At 40.2% G+C, this 15,985-nt stretch overlaps 1 protein-coding gene across 3 annotated transcripts in view; it reads right to left on the reverse strand.

Moving 5' to 3' along the window:
- Window positions 1-15,985, reverse strand: part of fndc3a (fibronectin type III domain containing 3A) — a 51,833-nt gene that overhangs the window by 27,111 nt on the left and 8,737 nt on the right. For all 3 annotated transcript variants that reach the window (XM_030745200.1, XM_030745199.1, XM_030745201.1), the window contains exon 3: window positions 1,596-1,671. In XM_030745200.1, coding sequence (XP_030601060.1) covers window positions 1,596-1,671 — 76 coding nt within the window. The remainder of the gene's footprint in view (window positions 1-1,595; window positions 1,672-15,985) is intronic.

Here is a 15,985-nt window from a genome sequence, read left to right on the forward strand (position 1 = left end):
TAAAAGGGGGAGTCTGACGCACCATTAGGCTCTTATTCGCACAAAGTGAATCAGCTGAGCACCGTCTACTCCAATCAGGGGAATTATCAGAGGAATGCAAGTAAAATGCAACATTTTTGATGCAAATGAGATAATGCTATGAGCGTAAGTCACCATGGTGCTATAGCCAGGCTACCTTTGTGAACTGAAAACACAGGCTTTAGGCTCAACTTACCCTTCTAACCCACTAATCATATAAGTCTAGTTTTCAAGTCTGTGTTTATGCAAACTTTCCGACTTTCATTTTTCTTTGAACACAGTCTCTTTGCACATGTGATTAAATGTTACAAGAACAAATGACTGGAGTGAAAATTAATGTGATTATCCCACAGCCACGCCTCCTCTACCACCTGCCAAACAAAAAGGCTCTTCAGTCAAGCATCAGTTGTTTAGGTGCCTTATTTTTCATCACCTACTGCTGATTTCTGCTGCAAAAGGATGCTGTAACCCTTTATGTGCATTAATATGTAGCAGGTGATGCTGAAACTTGAATTAAATTTTGATCAAACACTGTTGCTGCATTATGTATACAGAAAATTACAAAGTCAAACACCATGCTTGATTATCTCTTTTTAAAATGCTGAGGAAAAGGTCGTGTTCTGAAAATAGATTAACAGATGCCATAGTATGAACTGCTTTAATTTTTTAAGGCTAGAAACATATGGTGTGCCTTAATTGAGAAAATAACAGTTTTTGTTTCCATTCCATGCACTAATGAATAATCATGAGTCAAATACATCCAGCGGGTTAAAAAAAAAAAAAAAAAAACTTTATATTATATTTTATATATATATATTAGGGGTGGGACTTTAACGCGTTAATTTCGATTAATTAACTACGGGGAAATTAACAAATTAAAATTTTTAACGCATTTTAATCGCACTTTGCACCGTGGAACGTTTCTCAGTGCACGAGTTCCAGGCATACAGATTATATCGACGCACGATGTCAAAAATTCAGCGGCCACATCGTTCGAAGGACCCGGCCCACGTCCTTCGCAGCCCACAAAGACCTCAAAGGCCGGAAGTGAGCGGCTAGCCTTCATATCAGCGTCACCTGCCCTCACCTCTGCGTAGCTCATGTCGCTTAGCAACCGTGAGTGTGAAGCACAGCTGTGTAAAAGCAGCTGGTTAAATGGAGAACGAACTTTTGCTCCTTTTTGTGGATTAATTTTAAGTCTTTGATTCAAAATAAGCTGTTAAAACAAGCATGACACATTTCAGCATCAAGGAATACAGCTGAGAGAATGATTAATTTCCAACTATACTAAGTGAGACATTAATGTTGAATAAAACTATCCAGTTATGATGCTTAACTTTAATTTCAGGAGTTTGCTTATCACAGGAGCACTTCCACCCTTCGTTGGTCTGTGTAGTAGACTGGTGGGAAAATATATATATATATATATATATATATATATATATATATATATATATATATATATATATATATATATATATATATAAAAAAAAATAAAAGACAGACTTCTCCTTCTCCATTCTGCCTGGACTATTAGAAAATACTGATTCAAATTTAGACTCGGCATGTCGTCTTACCTGTGATATACTGAAACTGACCATCCTCTCGTCGAATAGTGAAGGCCTCACCTGGGTTTACCTGCACCAGGATTACCTGTGGGAAAGCAAACAAGATGACAAACAAATTTATCAGTTTAAAACTCTTGTTTCAGCAAAAATCTATGGAAAGACCTCAAAGAGTGTCATACTTAATGAACAGATAATATCACAAACTTGAAATCACTACATTGTCTCATGACATAAAGAAGGTGTAATTCAGTGAAGTCAGATCGGGAACAATATAGTGTGATTTTTCTTTCAAACCACATAATAGGTGGGAAAAAAAAAAACACACACAACATAAAAAAAAAAAAAATGTTTAATCAATATTTCAATAGGAATTATCATTTGCTGGCAAACAGTTTCTCTTCACAGCTAAATATAATGTACCAGAAAGAGAAACTGGTTGATGAAGACATGACATGTACCCACAGCTACGTAGCCTACAATGAGTCACGCTGCTTATGTCGTTACAAAAGACCATAAAAAAAAAAAGTGTAAGAAAAACAGACTAAAATGTGCATTTTGGTGTGAGAAGACAGTTCAAATCATGCTCCATGTTTCTGACAATAGAACAAAAATCCTTGGAAATTAAAGCCTTTTTTTCCTTTCAATTAAATAACAGGTCAGCTTAGGTTAAGAAAAACGAAGCTATCAAGACCTCAAATTGATTGTTCTTTTAACTTATCTTTTTAAACTCCAAAAACATGCGCAACTAGGTTTTTGTTGCCTGGCACTGTGTGTGGGCGCTAGTTACCTCACTCTTGTAGAAGTCGCTGTCATAGAATCTACACTCCTCTAGCAAAGGGCTTTGGCTATGGCTCTCTTCAGGCACTGAAATCATCAGCACCTCCATCTCTGACACTGCTCCCATTCATGTGCTCAGCAGGGAGAGGAAAGAGCCCTTTGACTGCCACACAGAGCCTCATATGTCCATACAAACCCACACAAGCAGCGTCAGCAGTAAGTGTAGATGATGGAGGTGGTGGGAGGGGCAAGGGAGGTCTAAGTGAATCAAAGTCTGGCCACTTCAGAGACAGCTGTATGTGTATGTTTGTTTTCCACTCCCATCAACGTGAAGCAAACATGCCGTGTAGGATATTGCCCCCTTATGAAATTTTACATTGGAAATTACAGTTGTAATCAATACTGTGGCATTCACTGCCAGCCAATAAAAATCAAACAAAGGAAATTTTGCCTGGAAAAGATTTGACTGCTACTTACTGTTGACCGCATTGCTTTTTCTCATTCAACCGTCTCTGTTCACGCAGCCACAGAAAGGAAAAGATGCTCCAGGGTCTACCAGACCCTCCACCATTTCACCCAACCCTCATGAGAAATCACATGACCTGCGATGCTAACACATCTGGCTAGGATGTTTTCTTTTAACACCCTCCACTTCCATGAACTCCTGCATAAAGTCCAGGAAGAAACTGGCAAGACGCAAAGACTGTACTAATATGGAGCTTGGCCTCTTGCACTGGACGTAGCATTTACAGAAAGAAGTTCATAAATCTCATGCTTGCTTAGCCCGGTTCAGCAGCATCCGCTCCGACAGCGGCTTTCTCTGCAGCAAGCGGCTTGTTCACTTTCGCCTCTGGCTCCAGTGCAGCCTCCCTACCGTCAGTATCCACAGCAACCCGTTCAACAAATAAGCCACAGCGATGTCCACGCCAAACCTTCACAGAAGGGATTGAAACGTTATCAGCAGTGGCCACTCTCCGGAAAAGGAGGCAGATGAGCCCATGAAATCAGGACCAAAAAAAAAAAAAAAAAATGAGAAGGACTTTAGATGATGCCTCAGTTCTCTCTTCAGTTTCCCTCTTGACTCTGTGACCGTGTGCCAGCTCAGTTAACGCCTGCTAGGCTCCTTAATATGGTTAATTTCAAGAGCATTCCATCAGGGTGTGATCATAGCACAGCTGAGCCGACAAAGGTATAAGGGGTCCATAGCACGGGGAGTCCTTTGTTCTCTCTTATTCACAACAACAACAATGGCGTGAGGGAGCTGAGCGACCCACGCAGCTTCTGAGGCTGACATATACGACTACGCTACAGTCCCTCTCCCTCCCTTCTCTCCCTCCCCCTCATACTCTCTCTGGCTCTCTCTCTCCCATTCACAGAGCAACATGCCGTACATCCTCTTAATACTCCGATCAATGTGAGCGGAGATGGAGGTGGTGGGAGTTCAATTGCAGAGCTCCTGCGTTTGTGACAATTCCAGCCTCGAGTTTTGTGCCGTCTTTAAAGATCACAAAGCAGCAAAACCGAAACAAAACAGAAATTATTTGTACAGTGACACAACGCACGCAGCTCGCAAGTACTCGCTGCTTCAGTAACATCTGTCCTCATTTGTTCTAAATGGATCATTCCTTAAAGCGACAGTGCTGATCATTTGATCAGCGTGTGTCAAGTTACCAGATACTCTGCGTCACTGATACCGCCGTGCCAAGAGTACATCAATCTCCCCCATAGAACAAAAATCATGCAATTTGATTCTGTAAAATTAAAGTAAAATTCACTTTGGAAGAATAAGAGTAAGTAAACTTTACACAGTGCACACACTAATAAGGGATGAAAATGATCATTATGCTGACACTCTTTGAATTATGGATTTTTTTTTTTTTTCCTGCAGGCTTTTATGGAACAAAGCACAAAATGAAACATGAATAGCAAAGCTTTAGCTTGATTTCACTTGCTTTGTTATCCAAAATGTTTCAATCATTCAACCATGCAATTTTTAGACATCAAATTTTCTTTATTTTTGGTGTGTCCACAAAATAATTATGAACAAATGCTAATTAAGTGGAGAGTGACTGCAGCACAGTATTACAAAAATCCACTTATTCATCTGTAATTATTTAACCTTCATCATCATCTGAATTTAAAACAAAATCAAACAAAACTGAAAACATCATCTCCCCATTACCGAAGCAAGCTAATGGATTCAGCGTGTTTGTTATGAGACCTTAGGACCTGCCACACATTCAAGATGCATTAAAAAAAAAAAACAACTCTAGATTGATAAGCACTAATATAACATTTTTAGTGCATAAACAGATTTTTACAGAATGGAAAAAAGAACACCTTAAAAGATAAATAACTTTTTCAGATAAGACAAGTTCCTCTTTTGATAGCACCACGTGTCATGCACAAACTTAGCCCTTATATCCCCAGGAAGCTCAGATGGAAAGCTTACTGCCAAATATAGCTGCAAACAGCAATGACAGGGTCAAGCAGTTCAGCAGTTAACCAGTGGTCAAATGATGCTTCTTCAATATGGGATCCTGAATAAAAATAAAAATATGGCGTAAATTAACATCAAAGAATGTTTTGCAGATGGCCGGATCTAAGAAAACCTCATTTTCTGAAAATGTAGGCGTGTGTGAGTGTGTGAGGTCCAATCGGCATCCCAAATTCTGAAACTTTTCTAGGGCTCCGTTTGATCATATTAGGCACTACACAGTAAATGAGCAGGGAATTCAGACGTTCTGCATTCAGAAACTCAACTGTAAATATTACCCAACCATTGAGAATGCCTGGTGAGAATAATAATTCTCAAATGCCTCAACCGTGCAATGGCTCATCCCCTCCTCTGCCAGGTGAAAGGGTTCTTAACAGGATTTAAACAGCAGAGCTATATTTGAGCCTTTAGTTGCTCAGTCTAAACTGTAAATATGTTACTGATACATTCTTAGGTAGCTCACTTGCTTATGAAATATTTGCAAGGGGTAACAGGAAGTGGTAACTTTCATTCATAATTAATATGTGTAATATCAGTATATAATAGCACAGTTACAGCTGCAGTTTCCATCATGATTTAGTGAGTGGACAGATTGATTTACAATGAAATATGCCAATTACAACATAGTTTAAGGTGCTCATGACCTAAAATCTGCTACAAATATTCTGTTTTAGCCACAGTAATAATTAGAAATACCCGGTGTATAAATATGCAGCAGCGTATACATGTAGTGTCTGAAATGTATTAACAACTCTCACCACTTATTCCCTAGTGTAGCCAACACTATATTGTGGTTGAATGAGTGAGTGAATGAATGACTAATCTTAGCACAGCCTAGGTGCTGCCACAGTCTCCAATGGCAGAAGAAGAAAGAAGTGGTATTTAAATTTTAAAAAAAGGAAGGGCGGGGGGGGGCATCCACAGTGTCACTGCTTGGCTCCAAATACCTCTGAGCACATGCATAACCCGAGCAGTATGTATTATTGAATGTCCAGATGCAGCAAAGACCCAGAGCATTATAACTTTATTTGTAAGTAGACAGACTGAAAAAGTGCTCGGATGCTGCAAAGGTTACTTTTCACACAGATGACTAAGCAATGTAATGCGCAATGGTTTCCCAGTTACATTCACAACAGGGAGCAACACAAATCAGTTACACTGGACACAGTGCTGTATAAATTTGCAGCAAAGGTTAAACAATATATCTTGTTCCCACTGCTGTAAAGATCCGCATCCAGGTACGAGCCTTATGCAAAGACACTGAGGATCAGTAAGCACATGCTGTCTCACAGGTGGCCACTGCTGTGTTTTATTACCCAGGAGAATGGGCCTGTTCTGTGCCTTTGTGGCTGTTAGCTCTGACGTTTCTCCACCGTCGGTGACTCAGAGTTCAGGTTTCTCACTATTTGTTCCTCTTAATTGTTTACTGTGTGTTGATGCGAGATAGCAGCTGGGTGGGTAGGAAGCAGGAGCCAAATGACACAGGGAAAATCCTGCCAGTGTCGGAACTAGCCAGGAACTAACGCAGTCTTCCTGCAGCTGATGGCATACACTTGCGTGTGCAATGATGATTCAAAGCAATTTAATGATTCTCCACCCTCCAGGATCCCCTGGAAACGTTACATAAGGGGATATGAGGACAGGAAAGAAAAAAAAATAGAAGTTAAACAGGTTTTGATGCTGTTGTAAATAACGGTCTTCTCTGCGCCATTAATTTAACGAGGATAATCTTTTATATGCATTTATTAGAGCAACTACAGAATGTTACAAAAGCACAGTCGGTCATACAGATTAATACATCTCGTTTACACAATAGCTTCCACTGGCATCTTGTTTACAAAGTTAATTAGTTTTCATGTTTCCAATTTATGTCTCATCATATTTCTACATACTCATGAACAGTGACCAAACACTACTGACTCATGGGGTGTTTGAGCTTTGCATTAAGTCAGTGTATAAAAAGGGTATAGTATAATAGCTTTTAAATTATTTGAGAGATTTCTCATTCACACACACCCACAAAATTAAATTAAAAAAAATTTAAGAACACTATAAAAACATATCAGATCTCAATGGGAAAAAAAAAAAGTTGTATATCTAAACTAATATGGACTGGGTAACGTGTTAGGAATGAAAGGATGCCACATCGTTTGATGGAAATGAAAATTAATAATCTGCAATCAAAGACACCCTGAAAATCAAAAGTGAAAAACAGATGCGGTGGGCTAGTCATTCAGCAGGTTGTATGGCCCCCACATGCTTGTATGCATGTCTGACAATGTCGGGATATGCTCCTAATGAGACGACGGATGGTGTCCTGGGGGAGCTCCTCCCAGATCTGGACCAGGGCATTGCAGAGCTCCTGGGCAGTCTGAGATAGACTGAAACCTAATGTCCAAGAGGTGTACTATTAGATTTAGGCCAGGCGAGCGTGGGGGCCACTGAGTGGTATCAATTCCTTCACCCTGTGGGAACTGCCTCAGGGTTCTGCGCCTAGCTGAGGTACTGTCATGCTGGGCTGAGAATTTCAGCTGTTAGCTACTGGAATGGATTGCTGTCATCACAGTTAGCTAGCAGCGTGGCCATTGCTGCTAGCAAACGGTCGTCCATTCTGTACTGAAGGGGAACCCACCCTGGTCGTCTGATAGTGCCGACCTGTGAAATTTTTTCTGGATAGAACCCTGCTGCCTGCATACTCTCTCCATATGAGGCCGGACATTATTGTGCACCAGGAGGAACCCAGGACCCCAGGATCTGACAATGGGTCCAAGGATTTCATCCCGATACCTAATGGCAGTCAGAGTGCCACTGCCTAGCCTGTGTGTCCCTCCATGGGTATGCATCCCCAAACCATCACTGACCCACCACCAAACTGGTCATGCTCAATGATGTTACAGGCAGCATAATGTTCTCCACAGCTTCTCCTGAGCCTTAGGCAATCAAGCTGGAGCTAATCAATTTCAAACAAACTTCACTTTACCTCAAACTACTACAAAGCAACAGAGGTGGCAAAAGTACAGACATTCTGTACTTAAATAGAAGTACAAGTACTTGTGTTAAAAACTACTCTGATAAAAGTTGAAGTAGTGGTTCAACTTCTTAAGTAAAAGTAAAAAAGTACAGGCTCTGAAATGTACTTAAAGTAAGAAAGTAAAAGTAGCTCTTTGGAGCATGTTTCTACCAACTATTTTTGTGTAAAGCTAAGTGAACCTCATTATATATTATTGTAATAATATAAAATAATAATACATGAGAATACAACATTATTCCAATCTAAATTTTAATCCTAATGAGTGCACTCAGCTTGAATCTGTTATGTAGGACACAAACTGTGAAAGGGAATTTAAACACAGCTCTATTCTCTGTGTCCTCCATAGTAGAGGGTGACTGTGCCTCCACCTAAACACAAACATGAGGATACTCAGGGGTAGGGATGCGCCGATCTGATATTCAGTATTGGTATCGGTCCGATACTGGCCTAAATTACTGGATCGGATATTGGAAAGAAATAAAAAAATGTAATCCGATACATTAAATAACGTTTCGCTCACATTAGCTGCATTACAGGGCTCAGTCGTCTTCTTCTTCTTGTGGGTTTGCGGTTGACCAAACCAGCTTAGAGCTGCATTACCACCACCTACTGGAATGGAGTGGGGGATCCTGAGTTAGAAAACAACCCCCTCAGATCCTCCGTCGCTGCGACGGATTCCCTTTGACACTGAGCGATCATCGCTGACATGTTTTTCCGCCTCCACCGCTCTCTGCCTCGTTTGAGTGTTGTGCTCGCTGTGCTGAGAATCAGCTATTTTTTTCTCTAAGTCAGCTCCTGGACATACTGCTAGCGAGCGCAGCTATTAGCACTAGTGACCATCCGGTACAGGAAGAACCCCTTCCCCGTCAAAATATTTTTGATACTTTAATCCCTGATTAGTGACTAAATATAAACCTGCAGTAGAAACGTATTTAGGAGAATGCTTGTAAATATAAAGCATTACAAGATTGCACTCACGCAGCCCCTAGTTTTTCACGTGAACACTGATGACACAACAGCAGCAGTCAGCTGATTTACGTGCAGTCTGTCTGCACAAGCAGAAAGAGGCGGAGCCGGCGAGCTCAGATGGAGCAGAAGGAAATGTTTTTCTAGTGTCCAAAAGAAGCCTTTTCGTCCCTGTAACCTCCATAAACCTTTACTGGGAAACAGCTGGAGGTCCTTCATCAACCACCTGATCAGTAAGTGAAGAAAAGAGAACTTTGTAGCTGCTCCATCCACCCTGTTTGTTTCACACAGGGAAAAACTGCAGTGCGGAAGTTAAAATATGCAGATGAACTGTTAATATGAAAAAAAGTAGTTCTTATCCAGTTACTTGGGTAATCAATATAAATAGAATACACCATTGCTAAAATAATCGATAGTTGCAGCCCTAATGAAATTTGCAACATGCCATAAGCATCACCTTCTCACACAGAAGCAACAGGATTCAGGTGATAGTTATTGTTGTAAGTAAGTAAAGTTTATTTATATAGCGTTTTTCACAGACAGAAAAGCACTGTACAATAATCAAAACACAATATCACCCCCCACCCCCAGAAAACACTATGTTAAAAACATAACATTACCATATTAAAAAAAAAAAGAATAAAAAAGTCAAAGACCAGAAAGTCTGGTTAAACAGAAAAGTTTTCAACTATTTTTTAAATGATGCCACAGAGTCAGGTAAATGGAGCTGGAGTGGTAAACAGTTCCAGAGCTTTGGTGCCACTGCCTAAAAAGCTCTGCCTGCCCTGTTCCTTAGTCTTGTATGTGGGACAACTAAAAGACTTTGATTTTGTTGTGTGAGAGACTGTTGACTACTTCTTTTTTTTAATTTTTATTATTTATGTTTTTAAATGCCTGGATCAATTTTAAATATCGGATTTATATCGGTATCGGCCGATATCTAAATGTAAAATATCGGTATCGGTATCGGACATAAAAAAGTGGTATCGTGCCATCCCTACTCAGGGGTTACAGTGGGATTCAGAAGGTGGAGGAACCCTAAAATTAGCCGTAGTGGCTCTGCATGGCGAGAAGAATCACAACTTTCTATTGTGAGCTGCAGTAAATGATGTTGGTGTGCAGGCTGTGATCAGCTGACCTGCTGCTGCTCTCTTCTTCCTCTTTCTTACATCTTTTTCCATCTGAGTGAAGTTACCGCCTCTCATTCTTTGCTCTCCCTGGAAATACAGCAGCTGTTCTTTTAGCTAGCAGACACAGTGTGTGACAAACTGCACACACTTTTTGTGCTGATATTTGTTGAGCATTTAGAAACGTTGCATTTAAAATTACCCGCCGCATGTTACTCCCTTTATGCTCGCTCCTCTTCTGTAGTGCTAGCTAAATGCTGAAGTACCGCAAGCACAACTTAGGTACATTGGCCCTCAGCCCGGCCCACCGTTAGCCCTGATTATAGCGCTATAAATGATACATAAATTATATGACTTTGCCTCCGTTTAGGGGGGGTGTTAAAAACAAAACAATAATGCAATGCAGGTAAGTTCTTGGTTACTGTGTTAGTGTTATGGAGAAGCCCAATACATTTACAGTCTAGTATAGGGGTGGGCAAACTACGGCCTGTGGGCCACACCCGGCCGTTGGTCTTTTTAAACCGGCCCGCTCAAGATTGGTACAGAATTGCCCAAATCAAATCATATCATAATTATAACTGATGGCGAGGATTCTGAGAACTACTACAACAAAACTAACACCAGACTTCAACGCACTGGCAAAAACAACACTGCTCACACTAAAAGTAAACGTAAGCATTAACTCTCTAATGCTTTTTTATGTTTATGTTTGATATGCATGCATCTGGTGCTGGCCATGCCTGTCTGTCAAATTTCAAAAAGTTGATGTGGCCCCAGAGCCAAAAAAGTTTTCCCACCCCTGGTCTAGTACATGCTACTTTTTGTTTCATGGAAGAAATATATTTGCTGAAATATATTTGACGAGTTTTTTTTATTTACAGAGATGCACCAGACAATCAGTGCATCTCTGTAAATAAAAATGATGACAATAGCACGGTGATATTCAAGAGGCTCTGGTCTTTATTACCGATATATATATGAAAATCCCCACCATGCTGCCACCACCATGTTTCACTGTGGAGCTGGTGTTAGCTAAGTAACCTGCAGCCATGATCTCCACTTGTGCTGAACTCATTTATTTGCTCCTTTCACAACTTTTGAAAATTTCACATGAAGTGCTGTAACTTCAGGCATACCGCCACTTTTTTTTTTTTTTGCTATTCTGAAGCACTTTCCATCTGGCTCCTGCACCACATAGCCTACACTTGTTAAGTGCTGTACTGAGTGTAGTCCTTCCAAAGCAATCTCTCATTAAAGTGAAGGCACTTTGTTCTACCATCAAAACAGCCCTTGGATTGAACGTCTGCTTCCCGGCTGACATCTTTCTAGCCCCGTCACCGTTTGGTTGATCAAAAGTCCAGGTAGGTTCACAGTTATGGCCACATTAAAATTTATGTGTTTTTCTTTTCCATGATCCATGTTTTCTTCTAGATTTCCCTCCTTCCAACCATTTTGCCAAGCAGTTTAAGATGCAGCATACTAATCATGTGATTCAGAATAAAATACAACTTGTAACAAGCTAGATATTAACCCCTCCCCCCCTTTTTTTAAAAAAACATTTTATATTACAGTTTAAATAAAGCTACCTTAGAAACCCTGATAGATTTAAACGTTTTATATTTTTTAAATATAAGTTTATAAACTGCTGTCTCAAGACACTTAAAACTGAAAACTGTCTGGAGATGAGAGGGCTACATATCTAATCTGCTGACAATAAGTAATTGTGACAATACTGGGAATAAATAAACTTGTTTATGCATATTTTCATGTGTTTGAGCCTTGACTTCAGTTCAGGAGATGAGGCTTGAGGTGAGGAGTAAGCGGGTGTGATGGAAATGAGGGAGAAGAGAGCAGTGGTGGGGGAGGAGAGAGGTGTACTACTGTTTTATGCTGCTGGTCTCTAGCCACATACATAAAATGTGATAAGGCAGAACGGCGATGTTCATTTCAGCCACTGTATTCAAGATGGCTGGGGAAAATGGCAGCTCCACAAACCAGTGCCTGCTCCTATGTATTTTTAATGGATTAATTCCAAATTTATGAGAATGCATTGTTGGAAGATGTAATTACACTCTAATCAATGTATATTTATGAGTACAAAGATTTTTTTCTGTTAAATAACCTAAAAAAAATGTCTTACTACACAAATAAAGAGCACAATATAATCATATCACATCACCAGTATTTCGTCTCCATATTTCTGAATGAGGCCAGTGACTTAGCTTGGCTGCACTCCCTCATGTGACGACATCCCCCAAATTTAGACAAAATCTAATTATTACTTCTTTCTAGGGCTGGGCAATATGGACCAAAAATGATATTGATATTTTTTAGCTGAATGGTGATATACGATATATATTTTTCATCTTTCTCGATATTTTTTCTTCCCCAAAGTTATAAACAAAACTGCACTTCTGAGTCAAAGCTACCCAGACACTTTTATTAACATTCAGCTGTAGATGTACATGATGATAATGCTCCTCAAATAAATTAATGCTTTTTTCCTCTATAAAAAAAAAAACCTCACAGCTGTGCTATTAAAATGTAAACAGAAACGATACAGAGCAAGAACAGCAAAAGGCTGACTTATTCTTTAAAAGTCTGCAGTGAAGTAGACTTCACCAAAGTGCTTCCTCCTGTGTGTACTCCTGTACAAATAACAAAACATGTAAACAGACTGAATGAACAAACTTGCAGCCTTCAGTCAGCAGAGTTCTAGCCAGCTGTGCCTGGCTGAGGACTTCAGCTGTTATTGTAACAGTTAGCTAGCAACACGACCATTAGCATTAGCATCAGCATCAGTATGCATAGTGGAAAAGATTAGTGCTGAACCTTTTCTCGGGACTTGTTTGCGGCACTCTCTACAGAATACATTATTCTGCTGCTCATCTGACACTTTGAATCCAAACCATCTCTAAATAACCGAGCATTGTTTTTCTTTCTGATTTACGGGTGAAGCGGTGAGGGAGCAGACGGGGCAGTGTGAAGCTGTGCAGAGACAAACTGGAAGAAGAGACAGGTGAACTGGTGGATCTACAAGTATGATTGTAACGTGACATATATTGATATAAACGATATTGTCTCATCTTACATCGCGTATGAAAATATATCGATATTTATTAAAATATCGCCCAGCCCCACTTCTTTCTACACATTTATTCACTGAGCCTGCTAACCTGCTAGCTGCTCTCTAAAGGATCATAATACATATTTTAAAGTAATGTGTCAGGTGTGACTGCATGTTTGTATGGGGGCGTGGCAAAGCTCCTCACACAGAGCAGAGACTTCTGAGTAGACGCCACAGTGGAGAATGAAGCCTATCAAATATGCTCATCCTCCATAAGTTCAAGAAAGCCGAGCACTAGAAAAGAGCAATTAAACAAAAACCTGTTAAACAAGCAGAACCAAAAGTTGCAGATGTCTGCAACCTCTCTGCCTGCAGTCAACCCGTGCTCTCTTAAACCACAGCAATGTTTTTAAGTTATGTTAACAGCAAATTATTAAAAACATACCTAAATAAATGCTAATGTCTAAGAAAGCAAAGTCTGTGCATCTTAAAATTAGGTGAATGCTTGCACACAGTGAAGTGAAAACCAGCTCCCAACCAGCAGTAACTGTCAAGCAGTGAGTCTCTTTACATTAGCAGCAGATGGAAGATGAATGATGCCACAGGTCTGTCAGCCACCGAGCTTTAACACCGAAAATGTCTTCAGCGAACGCATTTCAAATATCCCCCTGTTTGCGGACTTCCAGCAACAGTTACCGTAATAATTCTATGTTGGGTGTGAATTGCAATTTCTCAGCTTTCAAAACTTGTTTGAATTTTTCCAATAGGACAAACGGTCGCATAATCACGGTAATTCAAAGTACATTTGATCAGACGTCTCAGCGGCGATATGCTTGGTGTTAAAGGCTGTTAGAGGCAGGTAACAGGTGTATCAGCAGCGATGGCCCGGCGTTAAAGGGTTAACAGGGCCATAACGTGATTTAATCCAAGGATATGAAGTCACACTATTGTTTTTCTAGCCTACATGTTTGTCAATTTGATGGTGCAAAATGAGTTCTAAAATACCCAATCTGTAAAGTTTTAAAAGTTTTAGAGAAGGAAAGAGAAGGCATTTGCTAACAAGTCGTTAAATGAGATTGCAACACCACCAAAAACAGGAGCTTAGTGGTTGTGCTTTTTAACTTATCTTACTTTTGGCTAATGACTTCTCATATCTGGTTTCAGAATGCCAAGATGGCAACTGAGTTCATGTTAGGTATGTCTTTTATACTATGACCAAAAAAACTGTCATTCCTGCAACAGTTAGTACACCACATGGTAATTATTCTATGCATAAAAAAAAAAAAAAATCTGAATCATCTGTACTGATAAATGGATATTTGTAATCAGCTCAGAAATACCGTACCAGTGCTTCACTAGTACTTGTGTCTGTTCTGAACATTGGTGCAGCAGTGATGGTGTGTTTTATCTTATTGGCTTGGTGGAAAGTGTCCTAAACACTGCTGAGTCACGCACTGTCCACCCCCTCACAATAGTTGACAAATAGTGGGCTCACCTCCATCTTCACAGATGATTCAGTGGCTGACCAGGAGACAAGCAGAGTGGGTTGCATTTTTGTCACAACATCTCAAGCCCTCTGGCAACTTATGAGAGGCACATATCCAAGGCCCTGTCTCCTGTGTCTGGCAATAGCACACAAGGCCGACACTAGAGACAGCAGAATTGGGAGTGAGGTCTCACTATCCCACAGTAACAGTAGCCCACGCATGACATGTAGCCGCCAGCAGACCACAGACTCATGGCCATGCCACCTCTTCAGTTTATGTATTTACCATCTAATGCTGAGTGTTATACGTGAACAGAGCGGGTTTTTCATTTTTAGAGCTCATCTTATGTTGAAAAATGTAAACCCGACAAGACTGCATCTGCACAGAGTGAAAGCAGTTTCTTCATTCAGTGTTCTTTCTAAGCCATCTCTCAAATGTGCTACTTTGTCTTGAAATAAGTAGTTATTATATACATTTCCCAAAAGGCTGGATGAATCCTTGGCGGGGGTTCCTAACAGAAACTTCACAGCAAGAAGTCGGTACCAAGGAGTGATACTAATTCCCTACAATCTGTTAGGTCACAAACACAGACCTAAAATCCATCAAAACAGAAGAACATAAAAACACAAGCACAAAGAACGCAGAAACGTTAAATGGCAGGTCTGATACAAAAGAGTAACAAGCAAGAAGAAAAAAAAAAAAAAAAGAAAATATACATATCCATCAGCACAGCCAACAGCTAAGTACATAAGCCATTAGCTAGGTTTAAACATTGACAGAAACAGACTGATTCATCTGTTACCAATTTAGCTACAAACCAGCAGAAAAAAACGAAAAGGGGGAGGAGAGCTTAAATGGAAAGAAGCAGTGAATCACACTGTAGCCAAAGTCATCTCTTAAATAGAATCATCTCAGGTAATGACCTCCAGACTACAGCTTCCTCTGTGACTCAGAATAATTGGTCCAATAGAGCGTTAATACCAAGCCAAGACTGGAATAATAATTAAAAAAAAAAAAAAAAAAAAACAAGAACAAAGACTGAAGTGTCCTTGCAGCTTCTCTAACTAAAAGGTCAGAAATAGCGGGGTCAGCCATCGCTGTGAATCCTCTTCACTGTCACTGCAGTCCTGCCTCATTCTGTCAGGGCCCAGACCCCTCCAGTGGTTCCTGCTCCTCACTCTGCAGCTGTCATGATATTTATGCACCTCATCATACACAACACCACACGCATTGGATTTACAGCATCACTCAAACAACGACAAGTGATAACCCCTACGTCAAATAATGCAAAATGCCAGTATTGCTTCCAGCTCAATTTCGCAGGCGGGATGTGGCGAGACTCTGACGACACAAAATCGGTCACAAACTTCTTGTGCCACGTGTCATTTGCACAAGGTAATAAAAAAAAAATTTTTTTAAATAAAAGGTCCCTCATTTGTAGGCATAA

The sequence above is a fragment of the Archocentrus centrarchus genome, chromosome 13 (assembly GCF_007364275.1).
Source record: "Archocentrus centrarchus isolate MPI-CPG fArcCen1 chromosome 13, fArcCen1, whole genome shotgun sequence".
NCBI lineage: Eukaryota > Metazoa > Chordata > Actinopteri > Cichliformes > Cichlidae > Archocentrus > Archocentrus centrarchus.